The 26,238-nt window shown below is 49.4% G+C and overlaps 2 protein-coding genes across 2 annotated transcripts in view; both read left to right on the top strand.

Moving 5' to 3' along the window:
• The window catches only part of LOC144144289 (uncharacterized), a 280,163-nt gene that overhangs the window by 239,170 nt on the left and 14,755 nt on the right, over positions 1-26,238 (top strand). The window lies entirely within an intron of this gene.
• LOC144144288 (kelch-like protein 10) lies at positions 17,436-19,573 on the top strand. The gene has a single exon (XM_077675652.1). It carries the CDS (start codon positions 17,555-17,557, stop codon positions 19,433-19,435), a length of 1,881 nt encoding a protein of 626 aa, XP_077531778.1. The 5' UTR covers positions 17,436-17,554; the 3' UTR covers positions 19,436-19,573.

Below are 26,238 nucleotides of genomic sequence, written 5' to 3'. Positions count from 1 at the left end.
TTATGGAAACGACGATGCGACTGCGCATGTTTGGAGACGTCCCTTTAGAGAGCATGCTGAACGTAGCCTAAGAATAACTATGAAAGTTGTCGAAACAATAGAAAAAAAAAACACCATTTTCAGATTTTTCGACTGAGAATTGTTCCTTTTGTCACTGAGAAAAGGCGCTGCGGCTAGCGGTAGTTTTTCGGGGATTGGTTAAACTAGACGTCTAAGTTTAACCCCATAGATTTCCGAACAGTCAATGCTTTCCTGTAACGTGAATAACGATCTCTAATTGCACTCGAAAACAAAAATTGAAGCTAAACAGTTTCCATATAGGTACCTATTTTGAAAATATGCATCTATAGGCATTTATAGGTATTTAGGCACCAACGCCAAAATAAACATTTATTAGGCGTTATATAAACACCATAAAAGCCCTTCCCAACTTCTAATTTATCCTCATATATCAAAGTGGGGTGATAAGGGCGCAAGGAACAAAATACGCGTTTGCCTAAACTCCGCTCTCTGGTCATTACCTGCAGACCGTGTACAACAGCTCCTTGATTGTAGCGGATGCGCATAGTACCGATCCGACCGGAAAATATGTATTTAGAGGGCTTCCTTTGCACTGGACCTGTGTATTTATTTCCATCGATAAAGAAGAGCCAGTGGTTGCTTGGAACTTTACCAGCAATATTCGGCATGTTCTATGCGAGTGTCCACGTTTTTCTTCGGAAAGAAGGCGGCTCTCCTCAACTCTAGGGAAGCTTAACTCTCGGCGGCCGTTCTCTGAGGAGAAAATCCTGGGCCACTGGCCTTCTCCGTCACCTACGCACAAGGCGACAAAAGCGCTGCTCTGGCTCCTAAAAACGACGGACTTGTACAGACGGCTGAAGCACAAAAGCCTGTACACTCTATGAACTCGCTGAACTTCGTCCTCTATAGTGTCGTAACGCTGGGCATACCTCCCTGCGCTCTGTCCTCACCTTTCCCCTTATTTTCTTGTTTTCTTATTTTATTCCCATTGCTCCCCTTTTTATTGTGTAGGATAGTAAACTAGGCCATACCCTGGTTGACATTCCTGTCTTTCCTTTACCTTTTTTCCCTTCCTTCGTTCCTTACCACTAAATAAAAATCACTCTGTACACGCCTATTATGAAGTTTCCAATTACTCTTACATTATGGATTAATAAACGGAAGAGCGGGTAATACGACTGAGTTTTAGGTGAATAAATGTACGCTCAGGTTGTGTGTAAACCTCCCCACCACATTGCTGGGATCAACTGTGACGACACAGTGGTAAGTCCGGAGGGCTAATTTTTAAGCTTGCTTAAGCCGTACAACCACAGCGTAAATTTCTTCACGTATTACCCGCTGGTATTACGTGCTCTTCCGTTTAATAATCCATAACGCAAGAGTAATTAGAAACTTCACGATGATGAGTGCGTACAGAGTGATATATATATATATATATATATATATATATATATATATATATATATATATATATATATATATATATATATATATATATAATCAGTGTGTCGAACCGAAAAAAAATACCGGTTCGGTTACGGTTCTGGTCCAGGCGAAATCATTTCGTTCCGGTTCGCGAACCGGTTCGATGAGTTGAATTATCACTGAAATTAAAAAAAAAACATTGAGTAGTTTACAACGAGTGAAATCAAAATACAAAAAATCAAAATGCTGCTGTTCTCCAAGGGCAGTGTCGCAATTGCAAGGCAAACTTTAAACAACTACGAGATATTAGAAAAACAGATGACGTGGCGAAAATTTACCACCTAATTTCTCGCCTAGACCTAATGTTGTCCTAGCGACGATTCATAAAGCCACCGCCAAGAGATATGACGGTGAAATATATTTTCCGCTCTTTCCTTTTTGTTGAAATCGCAATCGTCGCTATGGAATCGCCCATCACGCTAACCTTGAAGCCTTAAATTTAGGCCTGCGTACTGGCGTGTTCAAATACCAGCGCTTAATACCAATGGCGCACATTTTTTATATTTGTAACAAAACAGAAAAATCCTACAACAGGCACATAAATACTACTAATGAATTACACTATTTGGTCACCCTGAAAAATTTCTTAGCTGTTACCTTATCGAATGTGTTAGCCACATTTTTGTTAAAAGTAAGAGTTTAGTTAACGCTCAGTCACTGCATTATTGCTCTGACCACTGCAATTCCTTTTGCGATAGCTATACCGGATGTGTGCATTACAATCAGTATGTCATCGTACCGCCTAACCCCCGGCCATCGTTCCCTGTGCTACATTGCGGAATCTTATATCAGATTATGCTGTTAAAAAATGAAAGGGAAATTCGACGCGCGGAGCTTGAGATGGGACTTTTTTGGGTAGACGCTCTTTAATTCGTCCACAGCAGTACTCCCCTCCGGAACGAGTAGCAGTAGAAGTAATGTAGCGAGTTTGGCAGTGCACATTCGAAAAAGAAGCATATCTGAAAGAGACAACTGCATCAGCAGCAAACGGCTTAGCCACTGAGCAGCTCCAGCAGTCACACTTGTCAAGTATTAACAACTTGCAGGTGTCGGACCTTTTAATCAAATTACGAAATGCAAAACCTTTGCACACCTCGGGTGTGGGCTTTCGCTGTATCGCAGTGGAGCACTCCTGCAGCCTGATTGCTCCAATAAAGACGCAGCTAGGGAAGGGCAAAGTCGTTTTATATCCCCTGCAAGCTGCCGAGAATGACAATTCGTTCGGTCAGCTTGCACTACGCTCGGGCTTCTAGCAGCAACAGGCCATTGCTACATTGGTGCTCATTCATTTCCCCTGTTGTTACATAGAGCGTGATAGTGTTCAATTGTCTGGAGGGGAAAGTGCGCGAGCGGGTATGAAGTTGATGGTACGTAAAAAAAAAAAAAGGCCTGAATTGCATTGACTGCGCAATATCAACAACGGAGGGTCGAACCGTTTTGGCATGAACCGGTAACCGTAATTTTTTTTTTCGGTTCAGTTCCGGTTCGGGTTCAGCGTGCTCAAAAAATAACGGTTCGGGTTGGGGTTCAGTTCTGGCAAAAATACCGGTTCAGTTCCAGTTTTCGGTTCGGTTCGGTTCCGGTTCGACACCCTGATATATATATATATATATATATATATATATATATATATATATATATATATATATATATATATATATATATATATATATTGTAGGTAGTTCTGCCTACCGAGGGGGGTTCAGGCAACGGCCTCGTCAAAACATCACGCACAGAACATTGCAAGAGGAACAATTGCGCTTTACTCAAGCAGTGGAAAATGAAATATAAATGGAACAGGGGATACAATCAACCAAGCACATAACAAAAGCACTTCAGGGTCCCAGGGCTTACGGTACGGCGGGACGAACGGCGGGCCTTGCTGACGTACGTCTTCTTCGAGGTGGCTGACGGCGGTGGCTTCTCTCTTGTGACCGGCGGCGCTCCCGGCCGGCAACTCCCCCCGCTACCAAGCACCGCTGCCCTTATCTAGCGTGTCCAAAGATGTGCCACGCCCCCCCTCCATCGCACAGTCTTTCTGCCGTGTGTTCCCAGATGGCAGGAGAGGTGGCGCGCGGCAGTTTGAAACGGCCTAACGTGGGCGCTCACAGGGGAGAATCCCCACAATATATATATATATATATATATATATATATATATATATATATATATATATATATATATATATATATATATATATATATATATATATATACCCAGGATGCAGTCCTTATTGTTAGTGCTATTCGGCTACTTGAAGGTGCTGTATAGCGCCGAATGACGTGATTGTCATTTTTCTATGATACAGGAATAAAGAAATCAAAGTCGAGAAAAAATCCGCCGTGATCGGAAGGGGAAACGACGACCTCCGCATAACGCGTGCGGTGCGCTACCAACTGCGCTATCCCGGGGGCGGATTTTCACTCGACTTAAGCGGGGGCTTTTATTTAGGGAGGTTCAGAGACCGGTCAACTAGCGCGCGCGCGCCCCTCGACAACCGCTTCTGATCGCGGCGTATTTTTTCTCGACTTTGATTTCTTTATTCCTCTATCATACAAAAATGGCAATCACCTCATTCGGCGCTATTCAGCACCTTCAAGTAGCCGATTATAAATTAAACGACCAGAGTTGATCACGAATATAAACCTCTGAAGCAATGCTTTTTTGCCTTTCCCAGCGTTGCACAAAAAGCAGTGCACGTCGAACGAAAGGATGTTGTCCCGATTAAGTTAGACATTGTTTGGAGAAGGACAACGTTAGAGTGGTAATTCGACACAACGAGGGTACGAACAGGGACCATTGCCCAATAAACAGAGAGGGAAACAAACAAACAAACAAGATGGTGGCTTTCCAGAATACATTTGTAGCGCCGTCGTTTAAGGAAGTAAGCGAAATACTGCGGCGGGCTGCAGAGATAATAATAAACAAACTAAGATGCTGTTAGCTGCCCAAACCACGCACCTTTTTGCCGGCACGGTAAGGAAAAACAGGAAGGAAAAAGGTAGGTAACCGCATTGACAAACACAAGTGGAACGCATCAAGCCACAACGAGCTCTGGCGTGTACAAGCCCTGCGCGGCGGTCGCGGGAACACGCTAAGGGAGGGTAAGGGCGGACGGGAAGAAAACTATGGGAAAGGAAATGGGGAAAGGGGTCGAGGCAATTTCGCGAGAAGCAAAGTGAATATAATCGGGCTCGGCGGGAAACAGACTCGGCGCGAACAGCAAGAAACGCACTCTCGGGGACGTGGTGGTACATATCCGCGGCGGTGGGTTCTAGCGGGCCGGTGCGCGGCTGTAAAACGCGCTCGCACTACTCTGTTCCAAGAGGAAAAAAAAAAAAAAAGGCAGGTTCCGGACAACACAACTGCAAACGCCCGCGCACTGACGAGAGAGAGCACGCACGCTGCTTCTCCTTCCTACGCGTTTGGCCGGAAGAATCAGCGGAAAAAAACGAAACCGAAAGGAAAAAGGGAAAGGGGGAGCGAGCGGTTGTGTCTCGGGCATTTTTCGCCTATTATTTCTTTGGCGGACGCCGCACGGCGTTCCGTGGTGTGCGTGCAGCGCAATTCTCTAGAAACTGCTTTTTTTCCGCGCAACTAAAGCAAAATTGAGTCTAGAGGGGAGGAAGGGAGAATAAGGTGCGAGGCAGCGTCGTGATCGTTCATCTCTCTCCCCCTTCCCCATTTCTGATTCGCTTTTTTCCCTCCCCCGCCTTTGTCGTCCTTGGCCATTGTCTTCCCTCCGCTGCGTCCTTTTTTGACCCAGTCAAGCGAGGACGTCTGAAATTGTCTGCAGGCGCATCGGCGAACAACGGCGTCGAGAAAGAAGAAAATAGAGAAGAAAAAATGGGATGTGGCGGGTTGTGTGTAGCCCCCTCCCCCATCCCATCCCTCCAGCGTGCGGCAGCTTTGCGCTTTCCGACAGCTGCCATTGTGCACGTGTCTGCTGTTGTCGTTTTCGTTTCGTTCTTCCTCCGTGACTTTGCCATCGCGGGGAGTGTGATGAGTGCGCGCTTCTATGCCTCCCGACGAGCGGCGGCGAGCGTGACAGCGCAAACGGGTTTTCCGCGCCCGCTCACGGAGGAACGAATATGCCGGGCGCGGTCCTCCGCGCGGTGCCGAGCTAACGGCGTATCGCGGCCGCCGCCGGGGACGCCAAATAGACCGCTCAGAAGAGATGCTGCTCGTACTCCTTTTGCTGCTTCTCTTCACTTTCAAAGACGATAGTCTTTCTTGGGCTACTTAAACCCAGAAATGTTGGTCTGTCTGTCTGTCTGTCTCTGTCCGTCTGTCTGTCTGTGACTCGATTCAGCCAACTGGCCAAAGCAAAACAATGCCTGCGCAATAGTCTTATATAGTCACAGCTAAATCTACCCGTCTATGTCCGGTGTAATGTTCATACTTGTCAACTCTGTTGAAGAAGAACAAGACATTACGCAAATATGAGACAACAAATCAATACAGAAGTGATATTTGCAGTGTTCCTTTATAAAAACATGAAACATGCTTGACTTTTCGGAAATTAAATACTTCATCAACTGCAGAAAAAGAATTCACTCCGCCGTCGCCTGCTGTCGCCCGCGCCACTATAGCTTCTGGCGCCATTTTAAGAAATCAACCGGCAATTGTTACGCAAGGTTCCACTAGATAGGTTCCACGTTCTGCTTGCAACGCACGTGGAGTATGGAAACGCGGTTCTATAAAAGTTGAAGTAGGACGCCTCGATTAACGCGCGTCTTCGCCGTACGGCAGCGTTCGCATCGAGACGCCCGGTTTGGTGCAGTGGAACGCGGGAAATTTAAAATGATTTAAGCAAACCTTTGGCGTCTTTACCTTGGGAGGAGCGCGACGCAAGAGGAACAACCTGAGAGGTGAGCGGGAAAGCGAAGGGAGGCATTTACTTCGCAAAAGCCGATAAAGACTATCGTCTTTTGACGGCATTTGCAACGAAAGGAGCAGATACGCGGCCAATTTTTTTTCCACGGCCCCCGTTCCTTTCGCTAGCGCTGTCAACACGGTATCTTCTCCGCGTTTTGCTCTGTGGGTTCATTTGCAAATATTTCTGGCGATCATATCATTGAGAGTCCGTGAATTCACTTGAGAGAAGTATAGCTGCGAGCCGGCCTAGATGGAACTGATTCATCTCGCAGAATAGCGCGAAGTTCTATATTGAAGGGTGCGGAAATGTCTACTGCACTTTTGTTTCTTCTTTCGTGTGGCACCGTACTTATCTGATAGTCCTGCCACCTTTGTTCGTCGTTATGCAGAATGAATGAACGAAGGAAAAAGTAAAGGTAAGTCCGCCGTCGGGCGTAATTTGTCACACCTATTGGTGGTCACCGGAACGCCTGCTGGTGTGGGGAAGGGATGTTAGAAAGATGGATAAGTGAGGCAAAGGAGAGGTAAAGTACAAGATAATAATAATGATAGCACACACACACACACACACACACACACACACACACACACACACACACACACGCACGCACGCACGCACGCACGCACGCACACACGCACGCACGCACGCACGCACGCACGCACGCGCGCGTACCAAGAGATCTAAAAAAAAAAGAAGAAAAAGGGAAAAGTCACTGCGGCTCCGCCCAGTCTTTTTTTTAGGGACCAATGACTGTGGGCGGAAGCACACTGACTGTTTTCTTTTTTTACTTTCTTTTTTAACTCTCTTGGTGTGCGTTTGTTTGTGTGTTTGTGTGTGTGTGCGAGTGTATGTGCTATCATTATTATTATTATTATTATCTTGTAGTTTAACTCTCCTTTGCCTCCCTTATCCATCTTTCTAACATCCCTTCCGCACACCAGCAGGCGTTCCGGTGTCCAGCCCTGTGTGACAAATTGCGCCTGCTGGCGGGACTTCCTTTACTTTTTCCTTGTCAATACATTCATTCGTTCATTCATTGATGTTGTTGTTAAATTAAGCTGTCTAGCATCTCGCGACGGGCCTGTGTCTCAGTATGGGGTCCGAGTTTGCAATTAAGATGCAAGGTTTGAATCCAGGAAGAAGTTTATAGTAAGCAGTGGTAGGCGTGATTGACCTGTCGCAAGTTCAAGCCTGCCAAACAAGGCGTGGCGTTAACGCAGGTCCGTAACGCCGCGGCGTGTCCGTATCTGGGGCAGAAGTCTGCCGAGTTTTACTTGTCCAGTCCCCTTTCCAGACGCCCGTACGGGCTGGTTAGGGAGACTGACACTCCCCGGAGCCGCGCGGGTGCTTGTGCGTATGTATGTGAACAGCGTCCGCAATAAGCTGCCCCTCCCCTTGTACACCTCCCTCATTGTTTCATAACTCTTTTCACACCGCCTTCTGTTGCTTCGCGAACTAGACGCGGGTCTTGTACGGGTACTAAGCGTAGGAGACAAGTGCGGCCCCGTCTGGTCTGGGTGGCAGTTTCGTGTGCCTGTCTGTCCAGACGGCCAAGTACTCGTCGCTCTTGTATCGTCATCCAGTTAGGAGCGGTAAGCGGGATGTCTATTTTTTATGTTTCGAAGAATCATTGGGTTATCTGGCACCGTTTGTTAAGTGGGCGTCTGCGCTATGAGGCGCCACCGACACCACGCGGATTGGCATCATGCTCCTGCTCCTCACTCCGTTCTACGAATAGCGGTGGGAAACTCTACATCCCTCCGAATCAAAATGCAATTCTTCCCTTAAACGGGTCACGCAGACAAAATACAAGTTTGTTTTATTCTAAAGATTGTGTGTTTTATAGTGCCCCAAGCGATTGTCCGGCAGCAAACGATGCTGTATTCGCAGAGAAATTAATCCACTTGGATTAAAACTTTGATTCTCCCGCTAAATCGTGAGTTTTCGTGACGTCTGCCGTAAGTCACAGAGGCGGGTATTCAAGTGAAATTACAGTGAGGCATTAGGCTTTGCAGCCTTGCTCACCGTCAGTCATCCCAGATCGCGCAACCATACGGAGCCGCGGACCGTCCTCCGCCGTTGCTTTGTTTTTTACCGTATTTAAACTGGCTTGTTTTGTCGGCACAAAGTAATCGTTTCGTGAAGCACGGGGTGTGCTCGACAAACAGGGTCACGTAAGCCAAGGTTGCTTACGCCAATCGGCCAGTGCCGTGTAAAAAATGGCGGGCTGCTGTGCAGCAAAAACAAGCATATTCCGCCCAGTACCAACCACATTGTGCATCGGTGCTTGCATGTTTACGTGTATTTTCGTACTTTCATTGCTTACCCCACCAATCCTTACTGCTGTAAGCTGAATATGCATTACATTTAAGCGCAAATAGCTCATTCGCCAAGTTTATAAGCTCTGCCAAATTTGAGTTTGCTTTTACCGGCCTCAGCCAAGCGCACAGCCGGGCGTACGGCATCCTAGGTTCTGTGCGGGAAATGAACTAGTCGGTCGCATGGTCATTCTCTTTTTTAGTAATTATATAGCTTATTTGAGGGAAGTGTAGTTAAAAGTGGTGTCAGTATGATTCTAACGAGGCGATCTTTCGAATGAACCAAACTTGTGTTTTGTCTGCATGGCCGCTTTAAGTAACTAATAGCAAAGTCATTCCTAAGAGGGATGCGAGTGTTTGCAAGTATCTTTAACGCATTTTAGTCTACTTGTCTCTTCCCGCGTGATCTCTGCTTTCTGGCTATCTTAAGTTTCTACCTTCCATTGAGGACCTCGACAAATACGTCGCCTGTAGGGGCCCCGAAAATCCTCCTGCTGGTACTTGGAAGCGACCCCTCTTGCTGTGTCCCGCCGGAGGTCGGGCGATGCGTCGACGCCCTTGTCTATTCTCTGCCGCTTCACTTCTCGGAAACTTCTCTTGCTCCGAATGGCGTAGTAAATTTCGTCTGTCTCCGTGAGCCGGTCGTCTGCAGCACGCCCGGCACTGAAACGACCCCGGACGACCAAGTTCAAGCCCCTTGTCTACACAGCGGGTCCCGTTTATCGAACCGCCCCTTTAACCCGAGGCGTTGGCGCAGACACGATATGACTTGGTGGCGACTATAACGTTCGCCGTCTTCGCCGCTACCCTGCTCTTGCACCTACCGCCGTCTCAGCGCGAGCTTGCCCAACGGGTGGGCGGATGGGATGCCTCGTAGGCGAGTGCGCTATAAACCGCGCAGCCGAAGAAAGGGTTGCGAAAGTGGACTCCCCAGGGATGAACTCCGAGTTTAGTCTTTTTTTCTCTTTCTTTTCCTTCTTTCTGTTCTAGCTGCTTGTTCGGTCTATCGGCACGTACAGCGCGCGGGCGAACGTGCTTGGGGCCTTCGCCGCCCTCTTACGCTTGTCGTTCCGTTGTCGCTCGGTGTGCTCGAGTATGGCGAAATACTTCCCGCGTTGGTATAGTTTCTGACGCTCGGCTTACGGGCCATGGCGTCGTGGTTTTGGCGGTTTATTTAAATTGGGGGTGAAAAACGAGGCACAGCAGAAGGCATGTTCTTTGGCGCTTTTCTTGTGCAGGCAGAGAACATCGTGTTGCGAGAAGACAAATCGAGTTGTCCTACAGTGTGTGTGCGTAGACATTCTTTTTATGGCGTAGTTGCCAGAATGCACTGCCTGCCGTGTTATATGATTGCAGATGTGCCCACGGTTCTCTTTTTTTTAGAGCGAAAGCACGACTATGCTGCCATCCTGAATTTTGCCTCTGTTTGTGTGAAGTTCCTACAGCTAGTGGAACGAAGAGACCACTGATACCCGTGCCGAAGTCGAACCCGAGTCCTCCTGGTTGCAAAGCCGGTGCTTTGCCAACCATGCCACGCCGGCTGGATTTGTGGCAAAGCGAAGACTCGGACGTGATGTCTGCGCTGCGCGCGTTGCTACAAACACTGCCGTCTATCCTTATGTGCAACGCCGCCTGCATGAGCACCACCACCACCACCACCACCACCACCACCACCACCACCACCACCACCACCATCATCATCATCATCATCATCATCACCATCGCCGTCGTGAACAGCAACAACAGCCTAGCCTATTTATCCACTGCAGGACGAAGACGAAATGAATATGAAAAGTCAATTGGGTCGTGGCGGCTCCAAATCCAAACATAAACCCACGCAGCCACAAAGCGGGGCACACATCCCCACAAGGAATTGATCAAAAATTGCTATAAATTGATATTATATTGTTTGGAGCCAGCGCTGATTTTGGGGCGCCCGCCCGGTGAGGATCCTCCCAGTCGAGGCATCCCTAAGGTTCACTCGCCGCATCTCCTTCCCTAGGTCAGTACGAACATCTCGGCACGTGGCACATTTTCACGCTCGAGAAGAGGTTCGTTCTGTCGCATTAACGAAGCATGCGAAAAAACTTTTCTCGGTGCACTTAAGTCTGCTTATGTGCTTTTAAGGCGAAAGCCTGGCGTACTATTGTGACGGATGCCTTCTATACACACGTATACCTGGCGGCTAACCAGCCAGGCTATTTTTCTCTCCTTATGCTACCGTAATCCATCTTTATCCACCTGAATCCACCTGATTCCTTCATTTATATACCTTAACACGGAATAATCAATGTTAATCTCGCAGTAATTTATCTGAACTTACGTTAATCGACCTTAATCCTGCCTTACTAATCATTCCAATAAATCATTAATGAACCCTTAATTACATTTCGTAATCATTAACCCTCTTCTGCACAAATGGCACGCTTTTGTTTGCTTCTGGTCTTCCTTGGGTCCCATGGGTTTTGTACCATTCGTGTCGACGCCGTGGTCGCTTTAGCTCACCTTTCAAAAAGACTTACAGCTTCGGCCTTAATACAGCTTCAGTCGCTAATCGGCACACCGTCCTGCCTTGCGCCTTTTCTTCCGTAATTTCCAGTTCACCAGAAGCCTCCGTCGTCTAATTCCACTAACAACGACGACTTCACTAACTCCCTTGGTTACGCCCACAGCCCGACGGCTTTTGTCCGCAATAACCTTCACTTTTAAAGCCCGTTTTCTCCTTCTCTGAAAAAAAAAATAATAAACGAGCCCCATCGGAAGTGTTTCCGTAAAAGAGTCGCTGCTCAACAGAATTAGGCCTTTTTTTTTTTTTTTTGTCTACTAGTGAATTTTTGGAAGTGCGGAACCCCATCCGTTACGGCCTGCTTTTGCAAAACGGAGAGGGCAGAAAAGAAGTGTTAATGATGGCGCTGCGGAGGGCTCAATTGTCTCCCTTTGCTTGCAAACGTCGTCAACTACGAGACCAGGAACGTCGTGCAGAACCCCATTCGGGATCTGCTCAACGTGTTCCTTGCATAAAACGAAAGCGAACAAGTGAAAACAAATGCAGATGGAGGGCTGTTGTTTTAATTATTGGTTTTCGACAGAAAAAAAAAATCTGTCGCCGCAACTTTTCTTTCCGCGTTGCGAAACTGTGACCACGCTGAAAAGCAGCATTTAAATTTTGTGTCTCGGGGCATCATTCAAAAGAGCTTCGCGCTTTTTTCAAAACTTCTCGTAATATCTCGCATTCAGCCGCAAACAATCTCCTCTGAATAGACTATGACGTCACTGAGCAGTGAGCGGAGAAAAATACATATCGCCCCTTCCGTACCTTATCCCTTCAACAATGCTTGCAGGCCAAAGTTTCCCATTGTGCCTTTTCTAAATGCTGCCAGATAACGCCGGCACAGGGTCGCTACTTCTCGCGGGTTTCGTAAGGGGGTGCTTAGTTCGGGAGCCGCTTTTCAGTGGTTGCGAAATCGCCCCAAAGCCGTCCTCACTACTATTTCTTGTTGAAAGCATGGTGGGACATTTCTATATTCTCTTAGCAACCCTGGCTTAGTTATATCGTTTAGACAACTGAAGGGATGTTTCTGTGTGTTTTTTACGCGTTTCTGTCCTTTCCGCTTAGAGCGCTCAAGCTCGAGATAAAGTTCCATGCTATGCGAGCATCTGGTTACTTCACGTAGCGCTGGCTCCGCTGGAGCGGAACCGGCGAAGCATGTCAAAACGAAAATAAAATCGCGCCGAAACTCCTATGGGAGTTATGTAAGTGATGCGTAATTGTTTGCTCGTAACAGCCTGCAGTTTTTCGTCATTTGCTGAGGTGTTAAATATAATGGCTGGAAACGCCGGCTAGAGAATGAAGAAAATTAAGAAACGTCGTTACAACACCGAAATGTTAATTACATCAGCCCGAGAAAACGATGAAATTTCGGTCGCAGTCAATGGTAAATCCTCTCCCAAAAGCACCAGAGGAACTAGTCGCTATAGAAATGGAGGGATACATCTGTAAACAAGGCAAGTGGATCATTTAATCGCTGTTTTTTTTTTTTTTTTTTTTTTTTTTTTTTTTTTTAGCGAACGGCTAGGTTCGAGCCCCAGCAATGCTAATTTTTAAAGCAAAGCTTTACTGTCTTCGTCCAGCGGTTTCGCGGCGGATGCGCAATTCGACCTTTTCACCGGAGACACACGCCCGGCGACACACCCCTCGAAGCGCATCGCGTGATTCGCCGGTCCCGCTTTCGGCGCTGCGCATAAGGCCCGTTTTTAGTCGTTCCGCTCAGCACGAGCGACGGTCGCCGCCGCCGTTGTGGCCTATCAGCTGATCGGCAGTCGACCACTCCCGCAGCCTCGCATGCATGCGCCGCTCGGTCGTCTCGGGCTACGTGACTCGTCTCGCTCCCGGCGACGAGGAACGGCGCGTTCGCCGTGAATGAACGACGCGTTCGCCGGGCCTCCTTCTGTGAGCGTTGACCGAACGGCTTTGAGCCGTGGTAGGCAATACAGCTACATCAAAGGTTGACCAAGCGAAACCAAGACTCAACCAGACTAAGCCAAGCTTTGGCTGTGCATATCCAAGGTTAGCTGAGCTGAGCCGCAGCCATTTTTTTTTCAACGCACGCGTGATTTTTTACCGTAAAATGTAACCTAAACTCAATGGTACGCATTCTCCTCTTCCTAAATAAGGGTGGTTAAAAATTCTTTTGGTTGCTTTAGGAAGTGGGTGCAGCATATAAACACGTTTAATTAGCGTACGTTCTACGTCGCACCGGAAGTGCCCATGGCCTGTACGTATCTCGGAACGGAGTATCGCCGCTGAAGCCCCTACTGCAGCTTCACTGGAAATTGGGCTTCGTGACGAGTAATACGTGCTTCATTCAGCAAATAGGTATCGGCAGCTAGTTAGGTGATGGCGGGGACAGAGCAGTCGAATGGAGCGCCGGTACAAGTGCCTAAAATACATTATGCAGCTGAGTTAAGTCGCCGTCGGAGAACCGGATGAACACAGGTCGAGTACGCAGTACAAGAACCACTGATACTTCTGGCTCTTTCCCGCGGAACCGCGTGATTGTTCAGCTAGAAAACAAAAATGGTTCTGTCTTGCTGTCTCTGCACAGCAGCAGCTGGGCTAATTTGTCTGTCGGGACCAGCGGTCCGCCGTAACCCAATAAGTAGTGACAAAAAAGTTAATGGATGCGCCATCCCGACCGTCCGAGAGTGGACCTGTTGCAAAACCGCCACTAATGCAGTGGCGGTTTTGCAACGCTAACTCATACAGTGTAAAGACCCACATAGCATCACATATATCCGCCGTGGTGTGTTGGCCAACGCTCTGACACAAGCCAAATACGATCTGTACCGTGTGGTTGGTTCGTTGCGGTCGTCGTAGCGTGCTACCGCAAAGCTGACCGACAAAAGACAGGAGCCGGTCCCTCTTATTGTGTTTCGCAATGTCGGCATTAACGTCACTGAGTATAATCACTGGTGTGTCTCGTTTTTGTCTCAGTCATGCACCGTTCTTACTTATGTAGGTGTCTGTGGCTGTTTCGGGTGTTCGAGGGTTGACCTAGACGCGGAAGATTAGCATTCAGTCACTAATGTTTACACCACAGACGTAGGCACAGCCTGTGGCATGGTTCCTTAAAGCTCCAGCATCGGCGTATATTTGCGCTGAGAGGTAATTTGTCCGGATTGTGTGAGTTTTGGAACTCGCGCAAAATTTAAAATCCCAGGAAAATGTTAGTCACTGTACATTTGTTGGTGTGGGCTTCTCCGTCAGTACGTATGGCTGTGGGAGGGTTTATGCTGACAGGGAACAAAAATCCCGGCTTAAGTGTTGCCCAATGGACATTTTTCACGAGCTTTATCTGCGCATGTGCGCCTGGAGGTGCCGCGAGTGCGTTTGGTGGCTCAGTCTCCTCAGAGTCTTAACTTCTGGCGCATGTGGTAGGCACGCCGGGCCCCAACTCCCACCAGATGCTGGTTGGCGTTCGGTGACCGCTTCCTCACGCTAACTGTCATCGGACGGCCAAAAACTGGCGTAGGAAAACGCATTAAGCTTCTCCAGCAGCGCACCCAACTGAGAGCGACCTTTGTGCACGAAGTTATAAAAGCGGGGCGTGGTGTGCATCAAAGAATGCCTCTTAGCTACCACCATGGGCGCGCCTCGTGGTTAGCAATATTGGACCACAGCGTCACCTGCAACCGTGTTGGTTAGAGCCTCCAATTTGTGCTCTTTGTATTCGCCGCTATTATTCGCTCTTCTTGGCGTGGAAGAGGTCCAATTCACCTCAGCAGATATGTGTTAAACCTCTGCTTAAGCTTGGAGGAGTTATGCCCTGCTGCTACCGGGAAGGAGCGTACTCTAAAGCAGTGGTTCAACAACGCTGAGGTTTATTCGCCACTCAACAGTTGATGCCTGGTTGTTGAACACTCGCGCCAGGAATGGACTTCGAAGGCATGGTGGTCCTTCCCGAATATCGGTGGCGGCGCGTTCACGGCCTGCGCTGGCCGCCCTCAGCTGCGGTCGCCGGTGCTCTCGTCAGGAACTATGCGTGAAGACAGCGTTGGGGGTAAAAAAAAAACCCACGAACACCACAGCCGCTCCCGCGGCTCAGCCCGTGTGGTAGTAGACCGGTGCCACAGATCATAGAGTTTCATACATATACAGATGACCTCCAATGGCCCCTGGGGTCCTTGCAGAAGGCCCAAGCATGGCAGGGTCCCGTCCGTGGCTCGTGCTCCGCGAGGGTGGAGTCCGGTACAGGCGTCAGCAGCTGTCTCTGCAAGCAAAAAAAGGTCTCCCCGGCAGGCGCGCACGCCCGTTATAGACAACGTTCCGGGCCACCACGCACAGTCCTGCGCAGGGGTAATCGTGCGACGCCTACCTCGCGTGCGTGATTCTGAAGATACGCACGCTCGCACGTGAACACAAGCATGTGTCCAAGCGTAGATTGGCACCGTGGGTTAACGTGAAGTGTTTGAAAAGTTGAGCCCAAAGACATGCAAAGCAACGTCACTGTTCGTCAAGCTGCGGGCCGTTAGACTTCAAAGCCTGCATCAGAGCTTTGCTCAATACACCACTTCGGATACGCGTTGGTCTGTGGGCGTGTAACGCTTGTGTGAGTTTTCGCTCTCACACCGACGACACACACTCAAAAACCAAGGTCTACTATGCTCTAACAGCTTCGCTGTGAAAAGACTGCGCAAGAGGAGTAGAGGAAAGGAGAAAAAAAAGAGATAGGGTCATATATAGGGTAATGGGATGCAGCGAGGACTGTCCGCAAGAAAGGATATAAAGTATCAGCAACGCCAGCCAAATAACGCATCCAGGACCATCATCTACCCTTTCCCCATTCCCCTTCCTGCAAAGTAGCATGTCGACGTACGCCTGTTGGCAAACCTCTCTGCATTTCCTTCTTCAAATGAAGAGCTTCTCTCTCTCTCTCTCTCTCTCTCTCTCTCTCTCTCTCTCTCTCTCTCTCTCTCTCTCTCTCTCTCTCTCTCTCTCTCTCTCTCTCTCTCTCTCTCTCGCTCGCTCGCTCTCTCTCTCTCTGTAAGAGACGCCGGCCGATTTCTTCGTTACTCCCTTTATCGCGCTCCAACGACAGAATGGGAATAAATTGGAGTGATTCAAATGAGAGTGACTTTGGGGCACAGCTGCCTGTATGCTTCATGTATTAAAATGACGCAGTGTCTAGAGTGCCGTTTGTCGGCGGTGAAGCTCAACGCTGAAGCCATGCATAGCGAGCCATGCGACGGCATTCGTATTTGAAGGCTCGGGGGGTGGTTTGGAAAGTTTTGCGTAGCCCTGTAGGGGATACACGCTGGGTTCGTGTTCCAGTGGGCCGAGGTTCGATCGATCCCAGCGCTGGTGTGGTTTTTCTTCTTCGAAGGCGAAAGTGCCCCATTCTGCAAAGAAACCGTCGTCGTTTTCGTTGTCCTCTAAAGAAAATGGCTGCCGCTGTTAAGAGTATACATAAATAGAAACCAGGTATGTGGTACAATGGGATTTGAACCCCTGTCTAGCAGGCTGATACGCTACCAGTGTGCAATCTCGGCACCTGGTGCTAGCCCTAGACGGAACGTTTTTGTTCTGATTCATTTCCTCGTGGCACATATCCACTTGGGGGATTGGCCAGGAATCGGGAGCTTTGGGGGTCTAATGTGCCCTTCTAAAAAAATTCACAAAAGCTATGAGTTTTAAACGTAAAAGTTGTAGAATAGTGCGTGCCGCGTGGCTCCTAAATGTGATGGCACGTTAATGGAGCAAGTGCACACCTGCCGCCCAGCTTGAACCCTGATTCTGGGGAAGCTGCGGCGTGGTCCAGTCTGCTTGCCGACGCAATTCGCGAGGCAATGCGAAGAAACGAAATCGAAAGAAGAGACACAAGCATGGCGTGCCAGAAAATAGGCCGGTCGGAGTGATTAGCGCCTTCGAAGTACGTAAGCAGGCTTAAGTGCCGCGAGGAACTTTTTTTTTTGTATGAACTTGCACTTTTTAGACCGTGCTTAAATGGTCCATCATTAGTTGCAACGCAGTAGCCGCGGGTCGCGCAGCTTTCAATATCTCCACCAAACAAGGCAGTTAACCCGCATTCAGAAAAAGCCAACTGCGTCTTCTTTTTTTTTTTTTTTTTTTGGTAAAGAGTTGCATTAACATGTGCATCAACTCGGCCAGTTGGACGACAGTGAAGATCGCGCATGGCGCTGTGAAGCGGTGGCGTCCCGAAGCTGCAGATTCGAATCCGGTCAGTTGGGCTGGCGTTGGTCGAGCAGAGCGGGTGCGAAGGTCGCACCGCTGCCTCACTCATCGGTGCCTCTCGGTCAGCTCGCGCTTCTTCGTTCTACCTCGAACGCCACGATGAAGGCTGCCGGGGATGGCTCCGAGGAAATGAGCCCCAGCAACGATGCCGCGACAGCGACCGCTTCCGCCCAACAGCTATTCAGCGACGACGGCCGCCAGTCCGAATTCTCACCAGGCGCCGTGGCTCGCTCCATGCCCATGCTAATGGCTCTGAGGCAAGCCGGCCACTACTGCGACGTCAAGTTCAGGACCTCCGATGGCGCTGAGCTCTTCGCCCACCGCTTCGTTCTCGCCGCCAGGTACGCGGGCTGCGGCGCGCTCTTCACCGAAATGTGTGAGGCTGCGGAAACTCGCGTTGAAGCCGAGCAAGGGGAACAGGCAAGCCACGTCAAGTCGCCGCCCAGCATCGAGGTTTTTGTGTGTGACCTGAGCGCGAAAATGCTGAAACTCGTCGTCGACCATGCATACCATGTCCCGCTCCAGGAGCTCGTTGGCACACACAATGTTTTCGAGGTCCTGGAGGTCGCAGAAGCGCTTAGCATCTCTCCGCTACGCGACCACTGCGTCAAGCTGCTAAGAGAGAGCCTGGAACCGGGCAACTGCGTCGGCATCTACCAGCTGGCCGTAAGGAAAGGGTACTGGCCACTCAACCATGAGGCCTTCCGCTTTTTGGCGCGGAACTTCCAAGGGGTATGGACCACGAGCCCGCAGTTCCAGTCGCTGACGTTCGAGGAGCTGTGGAACGTCCTATACGACGACGAACTCCACGTCACTAACGAAGTCGAGGGCTCCTTCGGCGCTATTCTTAAATGGATCGCCGGGGACCCCGAGGTCAGGCGTGGCTTTTTGTCTCGACTCTTGCCACTGGTGAGGTTCTTGTTCGGCAGCAAAGCGGACATGCAGAAAGTGGAAGCCGAGCCACTGGTACGCGAGGACAAGAAGGCCCTGGTGGTCCTGAATATCATCAGATGGACGCTGGACAGGGGGGCGTCGGACAGCGAAGACTGGGGATTCTGGCCGTACCTTGCCGATCGTCGGTGGCTCCGACCCCGCATCCCTAAGGACGTCATCTTCATGTTCGGTGGCTGGACCGGCGGCGCTACCAGCAACCTGCTCACTTACAACTGCCGTTCGCGACGCTGGGGGCTTCACCCCAACCAGGACACGCCGCCAAGGGCTTACCACGGTGTGGCTATGCTCGACGGGCTCATGTACTTCATAGGCGGCTTTGATGGCACAAACTGCTATAACTCGGTTGTTTGCCTTAATGTACCGGAGCTTAAGTGGACCACGAAGTCCAACATGCACATATCTCGCTGCTATGTCAGCGTAGCCCTACTGCGCGGATACATCTACGCCATGGGCGGATTCGACGGTGAGGACCGCACGTCGTCGTGTGAAAGGTACGACGCCTCGCGCAACCAGTGGGAGTTCGTGGCATCCATGCACGACATCCGCAGTGATGCTAGTGCCGTAGCGGTCGCCGGCCGCATCTACGTCATGGGCGGCTTCACGGGGCTTGACGTACTGGACACAGCCGAGTACTACGACCCGACGACCGACGCCTGGACGCGAGTGCGGAGTATGTGGAGTCCCCGAAGCGGTCTAAAAGCAGTCGTGCATGGCGAGGACGTGTACGTGATGGGCGGCTTCGACGGCGACCAGCGGCTCAACTCGGCCGAGAGGCTGGACGTGCGCACGGGCCGTTGGTCCCAGCTCCCAAGCATGGCCTTTCCGAGGAGCAACCTCGTGGTCGTGCTGCTCGAAGGGAACATCTACGCGGCAGGGGGGTTCGACGGCAGGACGACGGTGTCGCTCGTGGAGCGCTACGATATCGAGGCACGCCAGTGGCACCGCGCTACAGACCTCAACATAACGTGCAGCGCTGCGGCTGCCCACGTTTTTCACGACGTCCCCAACGCTAGGCACTGGTTCTGAGTCTCTGTTCCTTCGAGCTCGGCAGTGCGGAACTGAAGCGCCACCATCAGGCGTATTCTTCCCGGGCCAGCTGCGATTCGCGTTCTCGCACATCTCTTCACCGTCTGTGTTGGTTGCCGCCACTTCGCAGCTATTGGTACTCGCAAAAAAAATAAACGCTTTTCAAGGAAGTTGCCGGAGCTTCCGGTGCCAGCAGCACCATTTCCGTCGGACAGCTGTTTATTCGCCATGATGTCGCGTGCGCGGGTAAATCTCGAACTGTTTTTCGCAAAAAAAAAAAAAAAAACTGCCCAACTCGTCATTGAAGATGGCCGCGTTGCGTGGCTGATGTGATAACGAAATTTTACCGCTTTGATAGGCGGATAACGATACGACGAATTGTACATACTGATTTATGACTTTTACCAAATACACCGAGGGAGTAAAAATTCCGTACTTGTTCGCGTAGTTAGATCTGCCCCATGCGTCGTAATAGCCAAACAGCCGTCAAATAAAATGCGTCCTGTCACCAGGGTGAAAACCGCTTCCTGATTGAAGCAACATGTGTGCTCTAGGTGCTATTGGCCCCGAAACACATACATGTCAGCGGGAACGGAAGCACGGGGTATACGAAAGACAGCGCTACCAGGAACTAAGGAAGAGTGAAAAAAGAATGTGGCATTTTAAAAAAAGAAAACGGAAAACTTCAGGTATTCCCCACCTTGCATCGTCCTTCCACGCATGAATATTGGCGTGCTCTAACATCTTGCTCGCTTCTTGCTGCCGCTTTTATACATGCGTTGCCCGGCCGGCCGCACCGTGTGGAGAAGCCTACAACCGGGCCGAGGAATATATGTGGGGAAGCTAAAAATTCATCTTCAAGCACTTTCTAGTAATTATTTGTGGAGTCTGGGGTGACCTGTAACAACAAAATGTGAGGTAAGGTCAGGCCATATTAGCCAACTTGTTCGCACGCATTGTTACGGTTGGATATTTATCTTACACTGCGTTGTTGATGCCGGTCTCACGGCGGGGTTGGTTAACACAGTGTGCATGGACATGAAAGAATTCTTTCGTTTGTTCACTAATTTAAATAGAATAGCCAGCGAAGTCTGACCTCACCTTTTGCCAATATTTTTGAAGTTAATGAACAGCAACAGAATGGTTTCGCAGGCCGCAATGTTTTTCTGAATTTCGATCCCACACGAAAACTCGCTTCCTGTAGTGCGCGGATGCCACTTCACATTATTCTTCACAGGCACTTTTGAGCCTGATGGGAGAACATTCAGACCAGCACACTTCGAGATGACAATACATACGCGGGAAGACGCGATGGGCTGAACGCTTCACCACCACCGAAACGATCTCTACAATCGAGATGGAATTACACGCTATCCTCCCAGAAATGAAGGCAGTTGTAGAGTAGACATCTCCAGGAACACCGAAGGCAGTAATTTTTTATGCAGACAGTTTTGCAGAACATCGCGGGGCCCGCCGAAGCAAAACTGAACACCTCAGCATATGAAAGAGTGGAGCAAAATACTTCGGCATAGGGGCAACGCTGAAGTACAAATCAGGTGGGTTCTGTACCACAGTGGCAACACGGGGAATAAGGAGGGCCACCAACTCGCGATTGAGGCTTTTTTTGTCTCACACCTCGAAGTCACCGGCACCTTGTCTTCAATACGAGCCACAACAAGGAGAAAACCAGCGACACCGAAAGAAATCCGCGGGGAGGAGCTCAAAAGTACGACTGGGGGGACGGCGCAAGTGCTCCTTACCAAAGCACTCACTGGCTACGCCATCACTGACGGTATCGCAGCACACTGTACGCACTTCAGGCAACAGAAAAACGTGCGAATTCTGCGTGACCAGCTCCTCTGTCATCAGTGTCACAGGGAACCATTGACCATTGGCTATCTGCTCTGGTCTTGCCGGGAACTGGCAGATTTGTGAGTGCGTGAGCTAGTGAGTGATAACATTGTTTTGTCCAATTATGGGAGTCATGGTAGGGTAGTCTTGAAAAGAGCCCCCCCCCCCCCCCTCCCCGCCCCGGTCGGCAGCCAGGGGCCCTTGTTACCTGACCGCGGCCTCGGTCGTCTGTACCAGACGGACCTGCTATCCCACGTCCGAGCTGAGCGTCACGGTCTCCCACAGCTCAGAGCTTCTAATCTTTAATGATATAGTCTGATCTTCATCCCTGTGATTTCTCTTTCCCTTGTCGGAGCAAGCTGAAACCGTATGTTGCAGGTCAGCCCTGTTTCCGAACTATTTACATGCGCTGAAATATAGCGCTGGCCAGTAGCGAACGACTGTACAACAGCGGGTTGGGGAAGGTGCTAGTTTGGAGAAGGGTCCACGTGACTGCCTCCAATATGTACAGAGTTTTGTCTGCTGCAGGGTATTTAGCCCTTCCCAGCCTGTACTGGTTCAAGGCGTCCCGGTAGTTTACCAGCTTATCCCTGTTTTGCCGTCGGAGTGAGAGTGCGTCGGGAATGTTGACGACGTCGGTCCAGTCGGTGAAGCCTCAAGCCGCGCCATGTTAAACACAAGCTTTTGCGAGTCCGAAGCCTGAACGAGTAGATATACCCAGAGAAACATGTTGAAGACACTCTGCTCACAACGTGTGCCTTCGCCTAGGAAACACATCTCGTAGGAAGGACATAAAGTGACAATGTGGGACGTCTTTCCTTTGTTTCGCCACCCTTTCCTTCTTGAGCCATAGCGCCATCCTTATAAAATGCATGTATATAATCATTCACCGGGCTTTCTCCTCCGTACGGCTACATGCGCTGTGCGCACACCCCTCAGGGGATGAAAGTATGCATCCAGAGGCGTTTCTCTGAAGCTCTAGAGCTCTTATCGTTCGGCTCAGATTCGGCTGCCCATCATGCACGGCTGACATCTTGTACCTCCGAAGTGGGAAATGAGGCACCCTGGAAAAAGCGGCACTATTCTCCTGGAACTTTCGTGTGAGTCCATCGCAAGAAGCTGCAGGCCTCTATGTACAAATTTGTGTCTCCGACGCCTAAAAGAGTTTTACAAGCTGCTGGGCAGTCAGGGTGTGGCACGTTTCCTCTACGATGTGCAGTTTCGCGTGTGCGCGACCTCTTAGACTTCAAAAGAAGCTCCACATGCTCGAGAGACTTTTCGTTTCGTTAAGAAAAAAACCGTAGAAAAAAGAACCTGCAAGTTATACACGAGCGTCATGTATTGTTAGAGCAATGATTAAAAGTCATAAAGCAAAACTTGTGCCCAAAAACTTGATAAATGTTTGATACTGACCTGAATAATGTGGTGAACCTTTCATGAAAGCAGTTATCGTCTGCCTCGTTTCCCCTCTATCGAGTTACTGGTTGCCGCGATAGTGGCGTCACCCTAGGTGTAAGGTTTGGCCGGGGAGGTCGTTGTGCTGCTTGGGCCCACGACGACGCAAATGCGGGGACGTTTTCACCCACCAAAGGGGCTGCTGACAATTAGTCGTCAAAACGCGCGGCGCGCGCGGAAACGAGAAAGGTCGCGTCCGGCTTGGTACAGAAAGATGCGGCTTTCTTTGTCTTTGTTGGGTGGGGCCCACCAGGCGCGTTCTGCGGACGCCTGTTTCTCGGTCGGCGCGTATTGCACCATGCCTTGCTTTTTCTCGTTTCTATTTAACCATTCGTCTTCCCTCACCGAGGAAAAATATTTCGGCCCTGCAAGAGGAAGGGGGTTGCTATCCATTTCGCTGAAGGTCGCCGGGATAGTCCCTCGACGCTGGTTTGACCCTGGAAAGTATTTTATCAGCTCCGGAGGGAGCTTTTCCAGTTGGCCTGTATATAATTCTGTAATAAAATGGCCGCGCATCAGCTCCTTTCGTTGCAAATGTCGCCGACAGACGATACTCGACTGGCGCCTCTGGCAAGTAAATGCATCCATTCTCTTTCCCTCTCACCTCTCATGCTGTTCCTCTCCCGTCTCGTTCCTCCCAAGATAACACGCTAGAGATTTGATCAAGTCAATTTAAATTTACCGCGTTCCACTGCTAGAAGTCGGGTATCTCGATGCCAGCGCTGCCGTACGGCGGAGACGCGCGTGAATTGAGGTACCCTACCACAACGTTTATAGATCCACGATGCCCTACTCAACGAGCGTTCAAAGCGGAAGTTGGATCCCTTCTAGTGGAACCTTTCGTTGCTTTTGCCGTATGATTTCTTAATGCCGCCTTTAGGTATACCGCTGGCAACAGCAGGCGACGGTATTCTGCCGTTGATGTTGTATTTTATTTGTTGTCGCAAAAACCAAGCATCCATAATTTTTTTAAATAAAGGAACACTGCAAATATCACTTATGTATTGATTTTCTGCCTTATATTTGCGTAATGTCTTGTTCTTGTTCAACAATGTTGACAATTATGAACACTGACACAGGACTTGGACGTTTAGATTTGGCTGTGAGTATATAAGACTATTGCGCAGATATTATTTCACTTCGGGCGGGTGCCTGAATCGAGTCATAGACAGACAGACAGATGGACAGACCAAAATTTCTGCGTTTTAGTAGCCCAAGAAAAACTATCGTCTTTAAAAGTCTACATAGTTTGCACTCAAAGTTTGTCTCGTCCGTCACGGCGACACGAGATAAAGCGGCGCGTTGGGGAAGGAGGAGCAGAACTGAAATTTGCTCTAGCATTTCCTCACCGATAGAGTGTGGGAAGCGCCAGTCTACGAGCAGTGAGACTAACGTCGGTGTCATTGTGACCTCAAGATGCTGCGCACATCACCCAGATACGTAATTTCACAAGCTGTGCAAATCCTACCTTACTTTGAAAACCTCTCTGAAGTCAATACTTTCCGATGAAGCCGTGGACGGCTCATTTTTCAGCCTCGGTAATTTTTTAGTTTTGTTTTTAATGGTTCGGTTACGTCGTCGCGTGGCAGTGGCTTTAAGTGCAGTCTTGGAACTTCTATTGACAGGGAGTGGTATTTTAGAGGTGTCCAAGGATGTTGTTTTTTTCTGCACTACAGCCGAACTGCACAAAGCGTCCTCCCAACACTTGAGGTATCGTCCCGGAAGTTGTGTCTGTCAGAGCCGCCTCGTTATCACGGAACTGAGACTGTGCACCGATCACATATAGGACGTTATCCGGGGCGTTAACCAACGGTGTCATCCTTATCTACTCCCGGCTGTGAACACTTCTGTGCTACTCATTGAAGTACGTCTATATGTGAAGAAAATTATTTATTATTTATATAATTTAAAGCGAACTATAGTAAAACCATGCACACCGACTAAAACGCGCCGTTTTCTGACGTTCTAGACGGAGGAGCGAAGGACGGCTATCTGAAAACAATACCCCGTCTAGAAGCAGAACTTCGGAAACTTTTGCTCGCTTCGTACTGCCTTGATCATTTTAACTGATGCTCCCTGTATATCACCACTCCACAGCTGTTAAGCCCTGGCGGCTAACGGCGGCGCCTGGAGGTTGTTCGTCCTGCTTCGCTCCCCCCTCCTATTTTCTTTTTTTCTCTTTCCGCGGTGTTGATACTGGGCATAAAACACGGCCCGCCTAATTATAGGGCACAACGAAGGACTGCGCCGTCCGGAACGTCTTCGTACTGTTTTCGCAGACCCAGAGGCCTCGAATGGCCTTCTGGTACCGAAGTACTACGCGCTTTTTTGTATCTCGAACACGCACCAATCATGATAGACCGGCGCCTTCTGTCCAGCTGTGCAGCTGCACAAGAGACGAGTAGGACGAATCTAGTGTGTGCAGTGGTAGCATAGAACTAGAACGGAGGCGACTAGCAACAAAAAAAAATGTTAGAGGCCGTATTCGGAAGGGCCAACATTGTGAGCGTGTACGGGTACGAGGCCCATGGGCATTAGATCATTAGGAGAGAGGGTGAGCAAAAAAAGGAAGAGCATGGAACTCGGGGGATCTGAGTCTTCCCTATGGTGCGGAACAGAGTGCGTCTGTGCGTCTAAGAAAAGGCGGGGAAGAAATGGCAGACGAAAACGGAAGTTGGGGAAAAAAAGAGCTCGCCGTATCACGGCAGTATATAGTAATTCGCCGTGGTGGTACATGCGTTTCTCGCGACGCAATGCTTCCTCCTGAGTTTCGTTGTACGTTTACCTCTTCTAGTCCCTGTCTTTTTATGTGTGCGGACGCGTTACAGAGGCCACGTAATGACTTTACGCGGGAGAACAGAGCAGCTCGAGAACATGGTAATGAATGCTAAGGGCCTGGATTTTTTCTCCTTTATAAACCTGCTGGGAGAATAGCGTGTCTGGTTTCTTGTTTGCGGTATTTAAGCTTGCGCGAAACGTAAATATTTACCTCAGTTTCCAGCGTACCGATGCACTCTTTTATGTGGATCCATCTTGCATTCTGTATGTTTCACGCCGCTAAATTTGCAATCTAAGTTGCTCTCGGTGTTTCGAAGGCGTCTTTAAAATGTTAAGAGGTTTCGTGTTAAAAAGGCTTCGAGCGGAGCTATTTGTCATGTCTCAACGGCGTGGTGGAGCGATTTACTACGAGGAGGCCTGGGAGTATTGGCGCTTTTTGGGCATGACGATCTCATGCTATAAAAATAAATCAAAATAACCATAATATGTATAACCTGGTTCACTTTGAAAGAACTAGCTTTTGGTAACACACTCAGCTACATTCCAGCTACGAAAAGTGTATTTAACCGAAGAAACATTAACAAAATATATTGAAAAATTTTCAGATTTCTTGCGACAGTGACCAATAACGCTGTTGTTCGCGGCGTACCCCAGAGGCTTCGAAACTCAAGCGGTTTATATAGATATGCGTTCGACACTCGCGAAACGCTGGCGCTTGT

This window comes from Haemaphysalis longicornis, unplaced genomic scaffold (genome assembly GCF_048455015.1).
Source record: "Haemaphysalis longicornis isolate Haplotype H1 unplaced genomic scaffold, Haemaphysalis longicornis Haplotype H1 scaffold_7, whole genome shotgun sequence".
NCBI lineage: Eukaryota > Metazoa > Arthropoda > Arachnida > Ixodida > Ixodidae > Haemaphysalis > Haemaphysalis longicornis.
Note: the sequence above shows the minus strand (reverse complement) of the source record. Positions and strands in the feature narration are given on the sequence as shown.

Coding starts and splice junctions, on each gene's coding strand:
- LOC144144288 (XM_077675652.1), top strand. CDS start 17,555: ATGAAGGCTGCCGGGGATGGCTCCGAGGAAATGAGCCCCAGCAACGAT.